Below are 19551 nucleotides of genomic sequence, written 5' to 3'. Positions count from 1 at the left end.
AGAAAAGGCACAGCCTGCAAGGGAAAAACACTTTCAGCTTCAGCCAGTAACTCCAGTTCTTATTGGGAATAATCTGTAACTGGATGCAGATGTGTTTACTGTGAAAATGCCAATTTTGTATCATCATATCTATGTGCCTTTTTTACGTTTGTTGGAAAATAAGAGAATGGAGGTTTCTGTCTTTGATTAAATATTTTCCTGTTAGGGTTTGTAGGTTGTTTCCCATCAGGCTTATTCACTTACTGTACTTCAGATGTGGGCTTATCTTAAAGAGGAGGGGGCTTCCTGGCACATGGAGACTAGGGGCTCGTGAAATCTCAGTTGAAGCTGTGTGTTTATTGCTCTTGTGAGTTAGCAAGTGGAGTAAAGCTGTAAACACTGTGTTATCTTGGGGTACACTAATAACTGGTGAAAATCACTGGTCACAATTTTGCTGCCTCGTAGTCATCGCATGTGAGCTACTAGAGCTAAGGAGGCATATTTAGCCCTAGGGAGGTTCTTACTAAGTGAGCTTCTTAGATTTTACAACCAGTTGCATGGTAGTGCAAATGGGTTGGTGGATTTGTACCGATCAGCTGGCATATGGTCTTCACTGGGGGTTTGGGACATTGCTTGGAACACAGTAGGGATACCTGATGCATTTCTCATCAGCTTGACGTGTTCTCCATCGACATCAGTACCTGATAAGCGAAGCGTTGCTTCTCAGACTTCATTGACGTGTTGTCTGTTGCCTGTCGTCTCATATATCTCCCTATAAAGCTCTAAGTAAACACCCTTGGGTGGAATCAACAGATCATTTTTGTGGCATTTCTTGTCATCTAAGCAATAATTCATTAAAAATTTAATGACTTTTGCTCTGGAGAGGAAGAAGAGAGCTGGCGCCTGCCTTTAAAGTTTCTGTCTTGCATTGTTGGTGATTTTTATTTTGTTTTGGAGGGTTTTTTCATTTTATTTTGGAGGAAATCGAGTTGATAAACTGAAAGAAAACCATCTTATTACAAAAAGCTTGAGTGCTTCTGAGAACATTTAAAACAAGCATGACTAGATATGACCTTTCCATCCTGGAGCGAACTTTGAGTGTATTCTCCCTTTGGCATTTCTAATGATAGACTTTCCATCTGGTCTTTGCTTAAAAGCTAAGATGCAACTTGGGGTTTGGTGGGGTTTTTTTTTCACATAAAAACTGTGCATAGTCTAAAATTAATCCTCTTGATCATATCACTTCAGGGATAGGAGTGCAGAAACACTAGGAATATTTGCTTATTTTCAGTAACTTCATTCAGTCCTCCTGGCAGCAGACTCCTTTTGTCCCAAATCAAGTAGTTTCTGATTTGGGGGAACCCTGGACTTCCTCCTGTTTGAATTTGGGGAGGTTGTGCTCCTTAGAGGAGATTTTAAGAGATTGAAGAGATGCTAGTGGCCATGGTGGGGTGTGTGATCTTGATCAGTCAGAGGGATGTGTGGTTACATTAGCTACCTCTGGTAATACTGTCATTTCTAGTGGCGCACATTCCCTGGTCCCAGTTTCCCATACTGATTCCCCAAAGCTGAATGTGCAAGAGTGAAATCCTGGTAAATGAATGCTTCAGGGAAGAACTGGGGACCTCCTGGGAGGTACCACTGCAACCATTAGCCTCATTTCAGCAGAGTATTTGGAGAAAGTACGTAAACTGATCCTTTTGCTTAGCAAAGCATTTCAACAAATGCCTAATTTGATACATGCTTTCTGAAGGCCCGTGGGATGTAGCATTTAAGCGTGCACTTGAACTTAAGCATGTAACTGAGTCCGGGCTACACGCAAGCATGTACATGCACATGGGGAGCGTTTCTCAGGATCACGTGTAGGAACATCAGTCACCAGATTTTTATTAAATATTTTTTCCTCCCTGTAACACTGCTCACTGCTGAATGTGTTTTCTCTTTCTTTTCCTCCTTCGTCCTTGTATTCAGTGAAGTTATACAAAAGTATGTAGGTGGAAGATTACTGGTGAGCCATTCCTCAAATGTTGTTATGGTGGGAACAGCAGAAAGTAAGTCTATTAGTAAAGTCATGTTTCTATCAGAATTCCATATGGGGCATGCACAGAAAACATATTTTCCTGACATTGAGAAGGCTCTGCAGAAGAGCAGATTTGTTTGGGGCTCTTGGCCGGTAGATGATCTGCTGAGGGTTTCGGTGTTTTTGCTGCAGGTTCTTCTGGTGACCAGCTCTATTGAAACAATGGGAGGGAGAAAGGATGTTGCCAGTAATGGAAGAGAACAATTCTGGCACACGTAGCTTCCTCTTCATAAAGCTGCTTTTCCCTTGAGGCAATATATCTTGCATCTTATGGGAAGGAAATCTTACAGCATAAAAGGGAGTCTGAACTGCTTAGCAATGAATTTAGAAGTCTAAAAGTTGGATTCCTTTTATGAAGAGATAATATAGGTCCCATTCCAGTGTATTAGGGAAGCTTTTCTAAGATGTGTCTCCAAAAATAGGAGAACTATGGGAATCACTTCTTTAGAATAATATTTGTGTGTGGATTATGTTAATGTTCCTGAAACCTTAGGGGACGTATGCTCAGCACAATGAAGGTGTTCAGAGAACAAAGCAGAGAACAGTATCTTTAGCCTGAGCTGCTTGGCAGGACAGAATGTGGGAGGATGGCTTTATGTTCCTGGGGATGCCTGTGACGTGTATTAGAGTGGTCTGAGGGCTGTCCTAGCTTCACTCTCCTGAAATAGCTCCTGAGGGGCTTTTCTGCCTCCAAGAATAGCTGGCACATTATGGTGCTCTAATTATGCTTGTTTTCCGGTTGCATCTCCTGCACTGGGAACTGGCCTTCTGCAGGCTTCACTGCCCGACGGCTGCCTGCCTGCTGGGTTTGCTCCATGACAGCCCTGATGCTGCAGATTTACATCTCTCTATTGTATACCAGGGTAAAAGGCAGGGTCAGTTCAAAAGTTTTCAACCTTTTAGCTCCTCCCCAGTGCTATTGTCTCTTCCCGTTCATCCCCAATTAAAATAAAGGCATCGAGAGAAAGAGGGGGAAGAAGTGGAGCTGATTTTCTGTGAGCAGCCCAAGCGGTGAAGTTCAGATAACTTTGGTGGGCATATCCAAGTAAGGGTATTTTATGGAGACCCTAGCAAACTGAAAAACAACAAACAAAAAAGGGGGAAAATGTGGCTGGAATCCTTCTGACAAATTTCTGCATTTTCTGCAGAGTACATAATTAAAGGGGAGTTTTTGGATAAAGGCTAAATTGTGTATGGCATGAAAAATTCAACAGGGAATTTAAACCATTTCCAAACCACATGAAACATTAAACATTTTGCTCAAGAATAGCTTCAGATGGTGTGCATCATCCCAAGTTTTAAGCAGTCAACTGATTTTTCTCTTGCAAATGTTAAATATATAGTCAAGGAAAGCCAAAGTGGGATTTTATCTTCTTTCCCATCATGAGTGCAGAGCCATTGCCTTGGAAGATTTTGCTAGCTGACCTGACACACACCCTTGTTTACCTATTTTGGCTAGATGATTTAGCTGCAACATGCTGAAGAATGAGGGGAGCAGATATCAGTGCTGCAGCTGCACCATGCCGTTCTGTGCTTGTGATCAGCTCTAGCCTTGGGCTCTTGTCTGAGTGGCTCTCAAGTTACCCTTTTAAATCTAGTGGAATTAAAGATTTTAATCAAGCAAGATGCTAATCACCATGACATGATACGATATGTATGCCCTGATAAGGATATAGAGTAAATCTCCCAGTCTCTTGAAAGCAGAGAATCCCATTCTTTAAATGGCGTTCAACATCCATACTGAGGTTTTGCTTAGACATGGTACTGGATTTTAAAGCTAGGTTATGTCTGTATTTTTAAATTTAAAATTCTCCCTTTGTGTAGAAAAATAAACAGTGGCTAATTTCAGATCATTTTCATGTGTCTTCTTGATTACTTCTTGTTTTGTTGACAGCCCAGGTACTCGAACATGCCATGTTTTCTCTTTAAATAAGGTTGTTATTCAGTTGAGTGTCTTTCATCCAGGAAATCTGTGATTCTTTAAATCCTCTAGGAATGAGCTTTGCTTTTGCATAAAGCAGTCCCTTTGCATGACTGCATGCAGCAAGTCATGCACTGCGAAATTGAAGTGAGTTTTCAAAAGCTGCTGTTGTTTAGTTTCATTTAAGCAAAGCTGGTCAGTGATCTCCGAAGAAGAATGGTTCTCTTCTTCTGTAGGCAGACACTAGGTCCATGACTCTCAAGTTTGTCTTAGTGTGCCAAAGATGGTTCTCTAAGAAAACTGCATCCTTAAATATCAACATGTACACACTTACCAGGGCAGATAGCTTTTTGTCAGCCAACACCCCCACATCTTTCTCCTCAGGGCTGCTCTCAATCCAGTCTCTGCCCAGCCTGCGGTTGTGCTTGGGATTACCCCAACCCAGGTGTAGGACCTTGCACTTGGCCATGTTGAACTTCAAGAGGTTCACATGGGACCACCTCTCCAGCCTGTTAGGATACCTCTGGATCCCATCCTTTCCCTCCAGTGTGTCAACCTCACCACACAGCTTGGTGTTGTCACCAAACTTGCTTAGGGTGCTCTATCCCACTCTCCATGTTCTGTCCCACTGACAAAGATGTTGAACAGCACCAGTCCTGATACTGACCCCTGAGGAACTCCACCTGTCAGTGGTCTCCATTTACAACTTCTTTTCTTGCCATGATTCATGAAGAAAGTAGAGACATTGGCTGTAAAATTCTCAGGGAGACTGGGTACATAAGCAACTCTGAACGATGTAGCTCCATGATTCATCATAAAGCCTCAGCACATCAGGTATCTCTGTGTGTTAAAAATAGTTTCTGAGCAGAGAACCTGCCTGGGGTCTCTCTGCCTGTTTGCACTTGCTGGTAATGTCAAGTTAGAAATTGTTCTCCTTCCTGCAGGATCTTCTATCTAGTTGATGAAAAGGTCCTCTCTCTCAGTCTCAGTGATGGAAGGATTTTTGTTCGAAGGTGAGATGGACTATCCACTCTCCCCCTGTGCTGCTAAGCACTATCTCCTTCCCATTCACTGCTCCAGTCATACGCTTGTGCTAGCATGGGGAGATGCATATGTAATCGTGAATAGCCTTTGTATGTCACTGCAGGCATCAGCAGGCCTCAAAGTATGATAGAGGGTTTTTTTGTGCTCATAGAAGATTTATCCTCTTCTCTTTCTCCCTGAGCACACACTCAAACAATATATCAATTTTAATTGTTTTCTGAGAGGTTATTAATATTGAAGTGGAGATTTAGAATGAAGATCAATCATCAATCTGAGAAGAATGGATTTGCAGTTTCCAGCAGCAAGGCTGGAAAGGAAGTGAGGATGAAAGAAAATCAAGAGAGATTCCCCACGTAACCAGCTAGGGGTGGTTTGGGTTTTTCTTTCTTTTTTCTTTCTTTTTTTTTTTTTTTTTTGCCTAAAATTGTCCAAGTGGCAGCTCTGAGGAAAAGACAAACCTCAGAGTGAAGATTTCAGAAGTCCATGGTCTACAATTTGTTACCTTTTTTGTTTCCCCATGACATTTTATTTCAAGAATTAAGGCTCCGGCTTTTTTTTCAAACAAAAGCACAATCTTCGCAGAAGATTTTTATTTTCTTCCTCATTTTTCCTTTTAACGATATCCACAAATATTTCAGTAATTAATTTTCTATTGGTTAAACAGAAAAGTTTTAATTCAGTCTATAAGATCACACCCAGGTTTCCCTACACCAAATAATTGACCCTGCTTTTGATGTGGCATGTTTTACTGCAAGGGCACCCTCTCAGTTACCCTGGGATGGTGCCAGACCCTTAGACTTCTGGGAGGGCAGCACCATATGCTGAGCGGGGTTACAGCAAAACTGTTGATTTGTTTGACTGCTTTCTCAGAATGGTCAAAAGCTGGAAATATGTGCTTGGATAACCGCAATATCTTGCTCTTTCCTTTTGCGAATGCAAAATGAGAGCCACATGTCTCCTAAAACTAGCACAGGTACCACGCTGCCACCACTTATCCCTGCTTCTATGCCGAGAATAGGCAGTCTGCCTGGGTCAGTTTAAGGAATAAATTTTCATCTCATCAGTGTCGTGAATGAGCATATTATTCCCATCCTTGGGAAGTCCTTTTCGTGCCTCTGTCATTCACCTCTTCTTCGCCCATTTTAGGGTGCTCCTGATGGGAAGTGCTCTCTCTCGTTTTTCCCATCACGGTGCTCTGGGCTCTGAGCAGCAAGGAGAAGGATGGGGCATTCTTGAGAGGGGATTTTGTGGAATATGGAAAACATAAATACAGATATTTATCTAAAAAAATCAGTTTAGCATGTTGTTTCCTAACCAGTTACATTGTTGAATTATGCAAAAGTGTAATTTTTAAAGCATTTCTGCTCAAAATATGTTGATAACATGTAAATGTGCATAGTAACTTTGAGTTGTTGGGCAGTGATCCTTGGTACAGAAAGCATTGGTGGTTTAGGGTAAAATTAATTTCAGAAAGAGAAAGTTTGCATAATTATTTCTTTTCTCCTCTGCTTTCTGCATTATCCAGAAGCACGTCCACGTAGAATCTACCCAGGGAAGATATCCTTCCCTCTCCCCCTGCCCCCCCCCCCTTTTGATTATAATCCTGTTTCTCTTCCATGGTCTAGCCAGATCATGTGTGACATTTCTAACAGGTACTAGTGTAAGCTACCAAACTCCATCCACAAAACCACCCACCACCACTCCATATTAATATATATTTATATAAATTTATACATGGAGATAAAATCAGAATTGTTTAAGTTGGAAAAGAACTTTAAGTTCATTGAGTCCAACTGCCAGGTCCACCACTAAACTGGTCCCTACAATAGGAATATGGAGCATTAGTTATTTATTTTGAAAGAAGATAGAGGTAAATTTGATTTATCCAACATTTAATTTGATCTTAAATTATGTTCAGGGACTAAGGATGTAATTTATTATTAAACTGTTACACTACTGAATAAGAAAGTGATTAATCTTATAGCATGAATAAAATGTAGCTGATTTCTGTGCTCCTCAGTAGCACTGACTATTGCAATAGAAGGAAGAAAGCCAGGGCTGTTTGTATTGGTGAAAACAGTGAACTAAAACACATCTGATAAAGACACACGTTTTGCTTTAATATTTCCAAGTTTGAATGTTCATAAGAGGTACATGGGGAGGTGTGAGGAAGAGGATGGGAGGGACAAAATGAGCCATTTTGAAAATCAGTTTATGGGGGTTTGCTTGATCAGTCCATCTGAGAGCGCTGCATCATAGAATAACAGAATGGTTTGGGTTGGAAGGGACCTTAAAGCTCATCCAATTCCACCCCCCCTGCCAAAGGCAGGGGCACCTCCCACTACACGACGTTGCTCAATGTCCCGTCCAACCTGGTCTTGAACGCTGCCAGGGATGGGGAAGCCACAACTTGTCTGGGCAACCTGTGCCAGTGTCTCACCACCATTATAATTGAGACTTTTTTCCTAATGCCCAATCTAAATCTACCCTCTTTGACCTAAAGCCATCCTCTCCTGTCCCATCCCTTCTTCCCCTTGTAAATAGTACATCTTCAGATTTCTTGTCGTCCCCTTTTAGGTATTGGAAGGTTGCTATTTCCCATGCATTTCCCACTTAGTATTTTTGCCCCAGTCTCTCAAGCCAAAAGCAAAAGACTTTGTGAAGAGAGCACCATGCAGGAAGGTTGAGCCCATCACGCAGGGAAGTGGTCTAGTTGTGGCAATTGTTTTTGTTGTCCATCTCCTTTGCGTGCTGGGCAAGCAGAATGGATCCAGTGCTTCCAGATGTTCTGCAGCACATCGTGTTTCCTTTGACTGCTCAGATTGCAATTCACCTCGGAAGTGGGAAAACAACACAACACCAGTTATAGGCCAAGTTAAGTCCGAGATTGCTTAAAAACTGTTGGCTGCAGCTTCCAAAACTTGAGGAAGTCCCTTGACAGTAAAGAGCTCTGGGAGATGTTTTTTTGTGATCTGTGCAGTGTTTTATATTTCATCACTAGACACAAAGAGGGTTTGGTTGGAGATAAGAAAGGATGTATCCAAAGGACATGATCCCCGTAATCACTGGCTGCCTCCTCAAGGGCGAAAGCTGAAAAACCAGATTCATTTTGACTGTGCTACACAACAATAGCCACAGAGAATGAGGTCTTAATGCAGTGGCGTAGCTCATTTTTTTCAACTCCTTCACAACAGTCCTCTTTAGTAAATTAATGCATGTGTCAACTCTTGTCAGGAGCTCTTAGCAATGAACAAATGAGTTGAACACCATAATCTAATAAACAAATAGATAACCTGTTTCGGTTTTGTTCCGAGTAAGGCAGTGTTTCCCTCAGTGAGTTGCTTCATGGACCTTTTGCTCTGCAGAGGAGAGGGATGGTGTGTGGGAATGCAGCCCATGTTTCCCCTTTGAGGATGAGGTTTGCTCTTCTAATTTAGATGTCCTGATTTCCAACATATTTCAGCAGGCTGTTTTCTGTCGTCTTTTTCTTTTTTTTTTTTTTTTTAATCATCACTTGGAACTACTTTTGTCCTCATTACTGGACCTGAGCAGCCATAACTGAAAGCAAGATTTCATCCTACTAGTTGCTGCACAGGCCAAGTAAGACAGGCTCTGTCTTACATCTACATCTTACATCTACATTTTACATCTACATCTTGCATCTACATCTTACATCTACATTTTACATCTACATTTTACATCTACATCTCTGCTTACATCTACAAATGAACATAGGAGAGAAGGCAAAGGAAGGCTTTCTGTGCCCATGGCCTGAGGCACAGTAGGACTAGGTGACATCCCCAGGGTCCTAAAACAAGTCTGTGACAAGGAATGGTACTTAGGACTTTTCTGTTAATCTGCTAATCTGTAAATCCTTACAGATTCTAATAGAAGTTTTACAGGGCTGTTTCTTACATTGGCTCAAGTTTAGCCCTGCACTAAGTTTTAGTAAAGGACTAATTTATTTTCCATAGAGCTGAGTGCTGATACTAGCAGACCTTTCCTCTAAGCAAGTATCACGATTACAGAGATAACTGTTACGTGAGCAGGAGCAGAACTGTCTTATTTGCATCATGTTGACAAAACATGTTGAGGTGAGTGAAATAAGTCTTCGCTATTGCATAGAGGCTGGTGTGGGACATTAGCTTTGCCGTACAGTCATATGGAAAAGTAAGTTGAAGAGTCAAAAATGAAACCTTGTATCGATTCCTTTGTACTTAGCGGTGTGTATTGTAAGCTTATGATGTGTGGGATGTTCAGCTGATGTGCATAGGGGGAAGCAAGCCAGAATGTGGTTGTACCTGCCTCCCCCTACCCTGCAGCAATTTGGGCTGCAGGAACATTGGTTATGTTTTGCTGGGAAGGGTGGCATGGCTAGGTGTCTACAGACACAAGCTGAATAAACCCACAGGCTCATTAAAAAAAAAAAGTGTTGTTTGCACAATGAGGTGCATCCACTGTGACGAAGCGGCTGAGATTTTGCATAATTTAGGGGACTGAGCCCTTGTTTCCTACTCTTGTGCTAATTACTGCCTTGGGGTTGTTTTGAGAGGGAGGTCAGCAAGTTCTGACCTGAACCAGAGATGGGTGGGATTTTCCATCCTGGTGACTAGAGCTGAAGTGAAAGGTCTGTCTGTGGAACACTAAAGATAGCATCTCTGCTAAATCAAGTTGCTCAATAAAAGCTGCATCACTTGAAATGAGCCTTGGTGTGGTGTGCCAATGCCTCTCCTTTTAACAGTCACAAGCGTGTAGGCAATGCAAGGGGTCCAGCTTCAGTTCCACTGAAGCACCTGGCTATGCCTACATGGTGGTAAAACTCAGTTACCTCGTGAGACGTGTTAAAAAAATGGCTTTTGAGCTGCTGCCTCAGCTCAGACCCAAATGTCAAAGCAGCTAGTTTTGGATCTCCTCATTGGCACTCCCCCACGCGGCTCCTCTGTCCCCATCAGAGTCTCATCTGCTACTCCTGAAAGCTTTAGTACCTTATTCTGGCTCTAGTAACACTGGAAGAGATCCAGAACGATTCCAGCAGAGCTATTTTGGATTTGCGTTTGCAGGAGGAATTGTATCTAGAGGTTTTAAATTAATCACACGGTCATTTTTCCTCTGTATATTTGACTACCAAAGTTAATTAACATTTGAAAGTTTCGCAGGCTGCTTCTTGCATTATCCCAACTAGCTGTGGTTAAAGGCGGCATGGCAGGAGGGTGGTAGTCTGGCTGAGGTTGTACTGATAGGAAAAATGATGGGAATTGTTTCCAACGAATCCCAGGGGTTTGGGTAGTTGGATGGTGGGATGAAGGTGGAGGTAAGGATGCATACGCTGCTATGGTATGTGTTGGCTATTGACTTTCCATGTAGTAAACAAAATTACCAGATGATTGTTAGCGTGTGTTTTCTTCTGTTTGAAGAGAATATTTTACGCAGGACTGCGATTCATAGTCCTGAACTGTAGGGGACTAATGTTCCTGTTCTCCAGCTGGGAGAAACTAATTCAACATCTTGTGTTGTAAACACTCACTCATTTTAACTGATTACACCTCCAATGTTCCTCAAATCACTAAAATTACTAATTGCTATTCCTTACACATCAGAGAGTGAATCCTGAATAATTAACCCCAAATAAAATTAGATGAATTGGTCCTTTTAATTAGAATCCCTGCTGCTGTTTGTTCTGAGCTTCCTTTTCTTACTGTTAAGAGACTTTTAGAATGATTAAAACTATTTAAGACTTAAACAGCCAGTGACCTTTTAATACAATATAAATCCATAAAAGCAATATTTCAGCTAGCAGGTGTTGAAGTAAATTTTCAGTGCAACTACCTGACAGACTCAGTATTCCTTTTTGAAATGCTGAGGATGAAATTAGCCAGTGTGGGTTTTTGTTTTGTTTTGGTGGTTTGTTTTTCTCTCCTTCCTGCTTATTAATACAGTAGCTGATTAGCAAAAGTAGTTTGAATGGCAGGATTAGTGATTGGTAAGAGAGTAGTAATTTAAACAGTGCCTTGGGTTGGTGGAGCTGCTTCATTTTAGGAATCACAGGCCAACACGGTATATTTAGGTAGATTGTGGAACTGGTGTGTAATCGCGCAATGGTTTGCCCCACACTGGCATGGTGCCAGTGTCCCCTCATGACATGGTTTTGACCAGCGATGCACTGATACAAAACATGATTGTAATCATGTGGTTTCATTGTCCAGTAATGTGTGTTAAATACAGGAAAATACGCAGTTTGGGGAACTTAGTAGGATGCGTGTTCACACCTAAGAGTCACAAGTATTATCTAGCTGAAGGTTTCTATAAAAATTTTGTGGTGTCACTTTGGCAGTATGAAGTTTTCCAGACCACTTAGTAACACTACAATATTTTGCAGATTTTTGCAGTAGTTATTGTAGTATATTGTATGTATTATATGTAGTATTGTAGTATATGGGCTTATGGTACCCTCAGTCAAAAGGGTTTTAGCTTTGTGCTAAACAAATTAAGGTAAATCTTAGTTGTTTCAGTGTAGATCACCCTCAAATTGCAAACTTTGACTTTCTGCAGTAGAAGGTAAATACTCGACTGGGCAATGGGAGATGCCTATATTGGCTCAGTACTTTGCCAAACGGAGTCTGTTTGGACCAGAAGGGAAACACATGAGGTGCTTCATCACTGTCCTTAGTCTAGTTTCTGAGCCCAACTGTATTTTTCAGTTGATTCAAACTGATTCTGACCTATTTTCAGAGCTAGAAATTATCAAAATGATGATGAGAAAGGGTTATTTTTGTTTGGAAGGAGAAAAATTAAAACCATCTGGGCATATAGTCTTCAGATGTCTGCCAGTAATTTGGAAAGACCAGTGTGAACCCTGTTTTGTTGGTTGTTAGATTTCATTAAGTTATTGTTTCAGGGAAAAATATGGTGGTTTGCTTTTTTGTGTTTCCGAGGGCTTTTCCCCCAAACAGTCTTTTCTTACTGAACATGTGAGATCTTCTTCGTGTCTAGAAGTTTCAAAGCTGCAAATCTTCATGTCTAAACAACTGTGTCAGTCAAGGGGGGAGGCAATTACTGTGCTGCAATTCATTTGTTGACTGGCAGATATATCTTCCTCAAAACAAAGGCTTGAGACACCAGCCTGATCCTGCAAAAAAACTGAAGTGCACTTAAAAATTTAAAGATTAGACTGTGAGAAACGTGCTTGTTGCATGAGACAGGATGTTTTTCTCAACTTGTGCTTGTACCCAGAAGGCATCACGCAGCCAATAGCAAAAATATTATGAGTTTCTATTCAGCCTGACAAGCTCATGCTGATGTAGATGTCTGCTAAGACTTTGAAAAGAATTTTATTTGTACATTTGAAAAGTGTAATAATGAAATGCCTAAATCTCCTTGGAAAGACTAAGAGGGGGAAATTTTGGGGAGGAGAGGGGTAAAACCTTGCAAATGCATCTGCATGGCACAGATTAGGTTGGAGCCAAAAGTTGGACTGGGGATTGGGAGGCACTGCTTCTGCTTGTTGTTCTGCTATAGTTTTCTGGCATAGCCATGATGAACTGGCTAAATTTCTAATCTAATTACTTGTATGTAAAGTATGGGGGAAAACATTACTGGGGCTAATGGTGTCATCTCTTGTGGTTGCACTGACTGATGCTCTAGAACAGCAGTGGGCACGAGTGCTGAGAGAATTCAGGGCTATGGTTTCCCAGCCAGTTGTGCCATCCTATCTAAAGTAACTCAGCTAGTGCATGTGTCACACTGCACAGTCCCTTTGTAGGTTGAGTCATGGTCTTCACAGCTGTAAGAAGAAGAAATGACTAGCTGGTGCAATAAGGAGATATTTAGCTCCTTTAAACAGATGTTTATGGGTAGTGATTTCTCATTGTACAAGCTGAAGGCAGACTGTGCCATGGTATCAGAAGGGGCACGATGCAGTTTCCTGCCTGTAAATGCGCCTGCTTGAGGCTGCCTCTGTGGAGGTACTTGCCTTTGGAAGGTGATTTCACCTGCCTTGAGGTATAAATTGCCTTCTGGAGGTGCCTTGATGTCTTTCTGTTGGTGGAGCTGAGTGTAGTCACTCTCATAACTTAAGTATCTCCAAGCGTTCACCCTAATGCCAGATGAATGTCAACCAAAACACCAGTCTTGGTGCTGATCAGTGATCAATACTAATAGGCCTTTTCCCCATCTTATCACTTATTTGTGGAAGGACAGCAGAGTTAAGTCAGTCAGGAGACTGTGAGCACTTATGGTGGGGTGTGTCTTCCACCAGCCTATGGTTAACTCTGGTAACCCCAGAGACCCATTTTCCTCATGGCCACTGGTGCATTCATGCAGACCAAAGGACGGTCCCTTCCCCAGATGGCTCCATATGTAGCTGGCTGGCACTGGAGATGCTCAGCAGTGGATGGTATTGATATGCTCCACCTTCACAAGGACTTTGCTGCCTCCTCCCATGGCTTGCCCAGCTCTAAGCAAGTGAAGTCTGTCTGGCTTGCAAAGCTTCAGGGGTGAGTGAAGGTCCCTGAGGTGCATTTTAGGGAGATCCTGCTTGCTTTCAGCTTTTTATCCTCCTTTGCTATCTCAAATGTAGATCTAAACCCGTACACTGCTCAGGACACAGATTTTACAGTCTTTGCCTGCTTTCCTCTCTGCTGGAAGAAGACTTCCAGCAACGCCAATAATAATAATAGAGTAACAGCTTTCTGTCCTGCATCCAAGGGAATAATCTCCCGTGAGTGCAGTGGGAACAGCATTGAGTCCTATGGCTGTGTGTGGGAAAGAGGAAAGTGCAGTGGCAGAATAAATAACGAAAGCTGTGAAGGAAGAAAGTCCATCTGTTCGCAGAGGACCAGGAAAAAGCCAAACATCTGCAAGGTCCCCCCAGTTCATCAGGCATCTGCTCTCTGCTTCCCAATCTAAAAACCTTCCCATTTGCGGGGAGAGCGGAGCCAGCAGCTTATCTGACACAGAGGACAGAGTTAGCAGAGCTGGGCTGGGATGTAGTAATGCCAGCTGTCTCCTACTGCAAAGAAAAGTGTTTTCTTCCAAACACCAGAAAAGGGCTCTTCTCTTTTTCTGTCCTTTGCTTCTTTTCTGAAAAATCTTGCCAATGTTTTTTTTTCTTTTGGGAGGAACAGATCTTCCGAAGGGGCAAAGTGGTGTTTGGTTTGTTTGTTGTAGCAATCCTTGTTTTCCCCTTCTGTTTTAGCAATTGCAACTTTTCCCTTCTGTTTATGTACAAGCCCTGTCCCTTTCCCTGTCTCATCCCTTTCAACACATTCTGTACCTTGATTTTGCTAAGGTATTCTGAAGGGTTGTAATAAAGCAAGAGTGCCTGACTGTTGTGGTGTGCAGGGAGATGCATCACCTGTGTGTTCTTTGGGAAGTATATGTCTGCTGGAGTTGAATTCATTTGCAAAATTATGTTGGTTGGTTGTTTGGAGGGTCATTTTCACAGGAAAGGAGAAAAGTTTATGTTGCACTCAAGCATCCCAGCATTTTTTAGAACTAAACACCGAAGTATTAATTTCAGAAAATTTATTTTCTTTGTACTCTGTATTGTATTTCATCTGATTTGGATTCAAACAGGAAAGCTTTCCAGGGCTTCATACCCAACTGCTTCCCACAGCAAATAGCATGAAGATGCCTTGTTGGCAGTAGGCACCATGTAGGTGTCTAGCTGGCACCAGTACCTGGGCTGGGCTGAGCCAGGGGCTTTGAACTTTGCCACGGGTGGTCCAGAGGACTACGAGTCACTGGGATTTGGCTCAGCATCTCTCTGAACATGGTGGTATTTGGGGACGGTGCTCAGGGCGTGTATGTGGGAGGCAGTGTGGCACTGCATGGAGATGTTCATCATGATGCTAGTTAAAACTGGTGAGTTGAAATTCTCTCATTCTCTCTCCTAGGGGACTTCCTTCCTCCACCCCCACCTCCTGTGGATGACCTCGGGAACATCACATCATCACAAGGTGCCTTCCCTCCTCCACCCCCTCTGGATGATGTTACTTTCAATGTGCAGGTAAAAGAACAAGAATTTTATTGTTTGTGCAGAATTGATCCAAAAATTGTGGAAATGAATGGATGATAATAAAACGAGGTGGCAAACTGCTGTGGTTAGAAATCATGTGTCAGGAACAACCAAGTCAGCTTTAGCAAGCTGTGTTTCCCAACTAAGGAATATTTCCATTCAAAACTTACTGAGCTATTAAAGGATTTTTCCCATCCGGCTTGAATTAGAAGACTAATTGCCTTATGTCCTTGTGATGGCGGATGGGAGTGAAACCTTCCCAGAATGAATTGTTTTCTGGAAGGGCCATCTCCTTCCATGGACTGTGGAGAGACTTTAGGGCAGTAATCTGATCCTAAAAGTGCTTTGTTTAGCTGCCTAAAATTAAGTGAAGCAAATAAGCCCTGGCCCAGGCTCTAGTGATGTCACCAAGACCCTTTTCACTCCGTTTTTGCTGGCTTGGATCCTCTAGATTTGCCATCTGAATAAAAGTGTAACTTCTAAGATGTACCAGGTGATGATGGCATGTTCTGTGTGGATAGGGGCATACCTTGAGCACCTTTAAAATGTATGAACATCTTTATGCAGACATCACCGGCTTGCCTGTGGTGCTAGGTACTGTTGCATTAGCTCAGGCACATTCAGGAGAGATGCATTCAGACTGCAGGGACAGGCTGTCAAGGTGATCAAGGAGTGAGGATCTTATTTTGCCCGTGGAGACCAGAAAAGTTTAGCTTGTTAGCTGAGCCAAAGGAAGGCTGAGAAGGGGGCATGGATGCAAATTTGAAACACATTTGGGGAGTAAGTACGAGAGAAGAACAATTATTTCAGCTCTGGGTTAGTGTTGGTGCAGGAACAGGAGAATTTAAGCTTGCCAGGCGTACCTTCGTACTGGTGTTTAGAAAGTTTCTAAGCAGAGACTGCAAAGGTCTGTAAGAGTCTTCTGGGAGGAGTAGTGAGAGCAAAGCAAGTTTGATCTACTGTTGAGGCTGGTGAGAGTTGTGTAACCACATACCCACAGCCATGGGGCTGCCCTTGATGATCCTGAAAGGCTGTGGCAGTCCTGTGTCCCTGGATGGATTTGAACCTGAGAATAGCCTAGTGAACAGACATTAAACAGGATTCAAGAGACCTGGCTTAGTTCCTGGCCCCATCATAAGCTCTAGAGTCAATTCATCAACATTGTGCCTCTATAAAATGAAAACGTTTCCCTCCTTCATGGGCTTCATGTGATCTCTTGCCTATGGCAAGATGTTCAGATGCTGTCGCAAAGTCTCAGCTGTTCCTGCAGTGGGCTCAGTGCTATAAGCAGCCTTTGAAAGGGAAGGGGTTAATGAGGATCGTTCTCCCTTGCCAGGAAAGGCTGCAGCCGTCAGGGACATCAGCCAAGTGTGGAGCATGGCTTTTCCCAGCCTTGGGGAAATGAAGTAATTCTTCAGCAAGTGTTGTTCTGTCTTTTATCTCTCTGAGAAGAGTGGACCCTGTGGGAGCAAGGGAGCTTCCAGACTGCCCTGGGAAGCAGTGGAGCAGCAGGCTCCTGGCGAGGGCAGGCCACAGCCTGCATGGCTCCCTGCGCAGAAGCCTGTGCAGCGGGAAGGGGTCACAGCATTTCACGGACTTCTCCCGGGTCAGGCTTCTCCCTTGCCGGATTGCCCAAGGAAGGGACCTTGCGGTGTTTATTGGAAGGGGCTCGTGTCTTCAGCTCTTTATGCCTCCCTCCTGCAGTGGGTCCAAAGATGTGCCTGAACCACTCGGGGCTGTCACTGGGATGTGCCTCTTGGTAGAACTGCTCTATAGGATGACTCTTCCCCGTTGAGCTCATGAAATTGCTTTTTGTCACACCCTTTCTCTCTGGCTTTGGGAAGCTGGGGTTGGAACTGTGTTCACAGCATGGGGCTTTGGCAGGAGTTTAGTTAGAGCGAGGTTCCTTCACATGGCAATCCTGTTCAGACAAAAGTGAGCCTGCCAGCTGTACCCCAGCACTCCTGCCTGTCACCATGCCCAGATGTACTCTCTGCAGCAAACACGTTCCTTCCTTTAAACTGTGCTCTCTTGTCACCTTTTTCCCTTCCATCCTCTGAAGGAGATCAGGAGTAGACAAAAGCCAGGGCTAAGTCAAGAGTCGGCAAAATCAGCTCCTTATCTTGCAGGAGCAACAAAAGTCACAAGATAAAAGGCCTAAGACATAAGGGGAAAAGGCAGGTGGTGGTGGAGAAAGCTGCTTGATGGCTTTGTGCACTGAACACAATAATTTTCACAACTCCAGACAGAGGTTCCCATGCTGAAGGAGTGGAATGAATGGTGGCTGTGTTTCTTCTGCTGTAAATCTTTTCCCAGCCCTCAGGACACAGTTGCCTTGAAGGCAGAGATCCCATGAGCATGTGTTGGATCTGGCTCCAACAAACTAAAGCCTTGCCTGATTCTGCTTTCCAACGCTAGGCCATTTAATTTCCATGCCTCAGTTTCTCTGTTGCTAAATCTAAGTGCTAGAGCAGATGACCCCTCTCCTGGGTACGGACCAGATCTGAGGCTGCTGCCTGGAGCAGTTCTGCCCCTGCAGACCTGGTGCAAGCCCTCCAGATTTACTCCAGAGTTTGAAATTCATCTGCTCCAGAAAATCAGCCCCTTTACAACAGAAATTTGTCTTTGGATGGCAGAGTCCTGGTGATACCTTATGAAATAACCTGTGCTGTGGTTCCAGGTGAAGCTTTTTATACTAGGTGTTAAGTTGGTAAGGGAAGCAGAATATATATGTTTAGTTTATTATCATTTTCTGCATTACTGTTAGCAGACGGCTAAAAGCTGCACAGATTATTACAGTTTAAGTTGTAGCTTAAGAACAGCAGTTAAAATAATAATACCCAGTTTTCATAGACCAGTTTATCTCTTGAAATCTAGTTGGACAGTGGAACTGGCCACTTAGGATCAGATCCAAAAACGTACTTTGGTATCTGACTTCCCTTGAAGTGCTCTGATGGAAATCAGAAGCCTGGGTCGTGAAATACCTTTGCAGCAGATCTGGCAGTTTCTTGTGATTTCTGTTTTCCCATCAAGATCCATCATATTCTGATTCACTGCAGGGCTTGGGGGGAAAACAGAAGGAAATTTAAGCTCTTTTCTTATCAACTGCTTTAAAAAGAAAGAGAAAAGGAAATGTTTATTTTAAAAAAGAGCGCACTGGGGTTGGAGTGGAGTTGTGTTGGGAAGTTCCTCTTCGGCTGAAGTCAGCAGGCGAAGGCAAGGGCTTGTTCCCAGAATGGTGGTGAGGGTGCGGTGATGGCGTGTTTGACAAATAAGGACATGAGCAAAGAGCCTTTTGCCACGTTGGCTTGGGCTCAGTTTAAAAGAGGAAAAAAAAAAAAAAGAAGTCCTGGACGGGAATGAAAATGAAATCACTGTTTGTCAAAGGGAAATAGATAGATCTGGGAGGGAGGCAGGGGGTTATTTTTATTTTTTTTTTTTTTTACCTTCTAGTTTCAAAACAGGCATTCTGCCCAGGCCAGGAAAGGAAAAGTGAAAAATCTCTCATAAACAACCTCTTGAGTGCCCTGTTTGCTCACAGAGAGGGACCCTTGCTCATGGCACTGGCAATTTCTTCCTTCCTTGCCAAGCAGGGCTGCTCAGGGATGACGACTGTGCACAGTGGTGTGGAAAGCGGGTCCCTACCTCTCATCCCATCCCTGGGAAGGCTGGCACTGGAGCCATGCATCCTATGGGAGCATCTCAATAAGCCTTATCACCAGGGATTAGATCTCCGCTGGCTTTGAAACAGCCAGTTCTCCTTAAAGGAGAAGTTCAGAGCCCAGGCTTTTATGTTGGTGCAGGACCTGGGTGGCTTGGAGCAGATGTAGTCGGCAGATGTGACCCTCAGCTGCAGACCTGCCAAGGGCCACCTGGCAAAAATACGGATTTACTAATCACCTGTAACTATCTGCAGGTGCTGCATCAGCAATATGGGTCTGATTTTCATTTGGGACCCTAGATACTACTGCAATGGAAGGGAGAGGATTGTATTCAGTGAGGGGATCACGTCTTTTCCAGCAACCCCTGGCTGTTATCAGTGTGGTTTTTACTGACAGGCCACAAAACGCTTTACAAAAGAATTACCAGTCTCTCCCTGATAAGGAAGCTGAACCAGAGAAAGCGCTTTGCCTAGGTCACCAGGCTGACAAGCGGTAGGTTAAAAATAGGACCTACATCTCCTGTGTCCTGGAACAATTCTGTCTGCTACATTAATGTAAGAACTGTAAATAAATGAGAAAGAATTTGGGATATACCAAAGAGTATGTGCAGAAGTAGTTTAGGATGGGTTAGAGTGAAGAAACAAGTTTTGAACATTTGTATGAAACGAAATATAAAATAGTTCAGGATAACAGTTCTTGTTAGAATCACCTATGCATGGAGGGGCTGCAGTACTGTGGGCAGGGAACTATTCCCATGTTCAGACCTACTGGATTCACTGGTTGTATTGTCCTGTTGCAATAAGCAGAAAGTCAGCTGAAGGGCTCAAATTCCTATTGCCAAGGAATTTTG

The 19551-nt window shown here is 43.2% G+C and overlaps 1 protein-coding gene across 9 annotated transcripts in view; it reads left to right on the top strand.

Annotated features, from left to right (window-relative positions):
• LPP (LIM domain containing preferred translocation partner in lipoma) overlaps positions 1 to 19551 on the top strand; it is a 353102-nt gene that overhangs the window by 144740 nt on the left and 188811 nt on the right. For all 9 annotated transcript variants that reach the window (XR_010611484.1, XM_065674286.1, XM_065674285.1 and 6 more), the window contains one exon: positions 14918 to 15030. Coding sequence is in view for 8 of the 9 variants with exons in the window: in XM_065674286.1 (XP_065530358.1) it covers positions 14918 to 15030 (113 nt within the window). In the remaining variant the exon portion in view is untranslated. The remainder of the gene's footprint in view (positions 1 to 14917; positions 15031 to 19551) is intronic.

Source organism: Lathamus discolor, chromosome 3 (genome assembly GCF_037157495.1).
Source record: "Lathamus discolor isolate bLatDis1 chromosome 3, bLatDis1.hap1, whole genome shotgun sequence".
In the NCBI taxonomy this organism is placed as follows: domain Eukaryota; kingdom Metazoa; phylum Chordata; class Aves; order Psittaciformes; family Psittacidae; genus Lathamus; species Lathamus discolor.
This window is presented reverse-complemented; position numbering and strand designations above follow the sequence as displayed.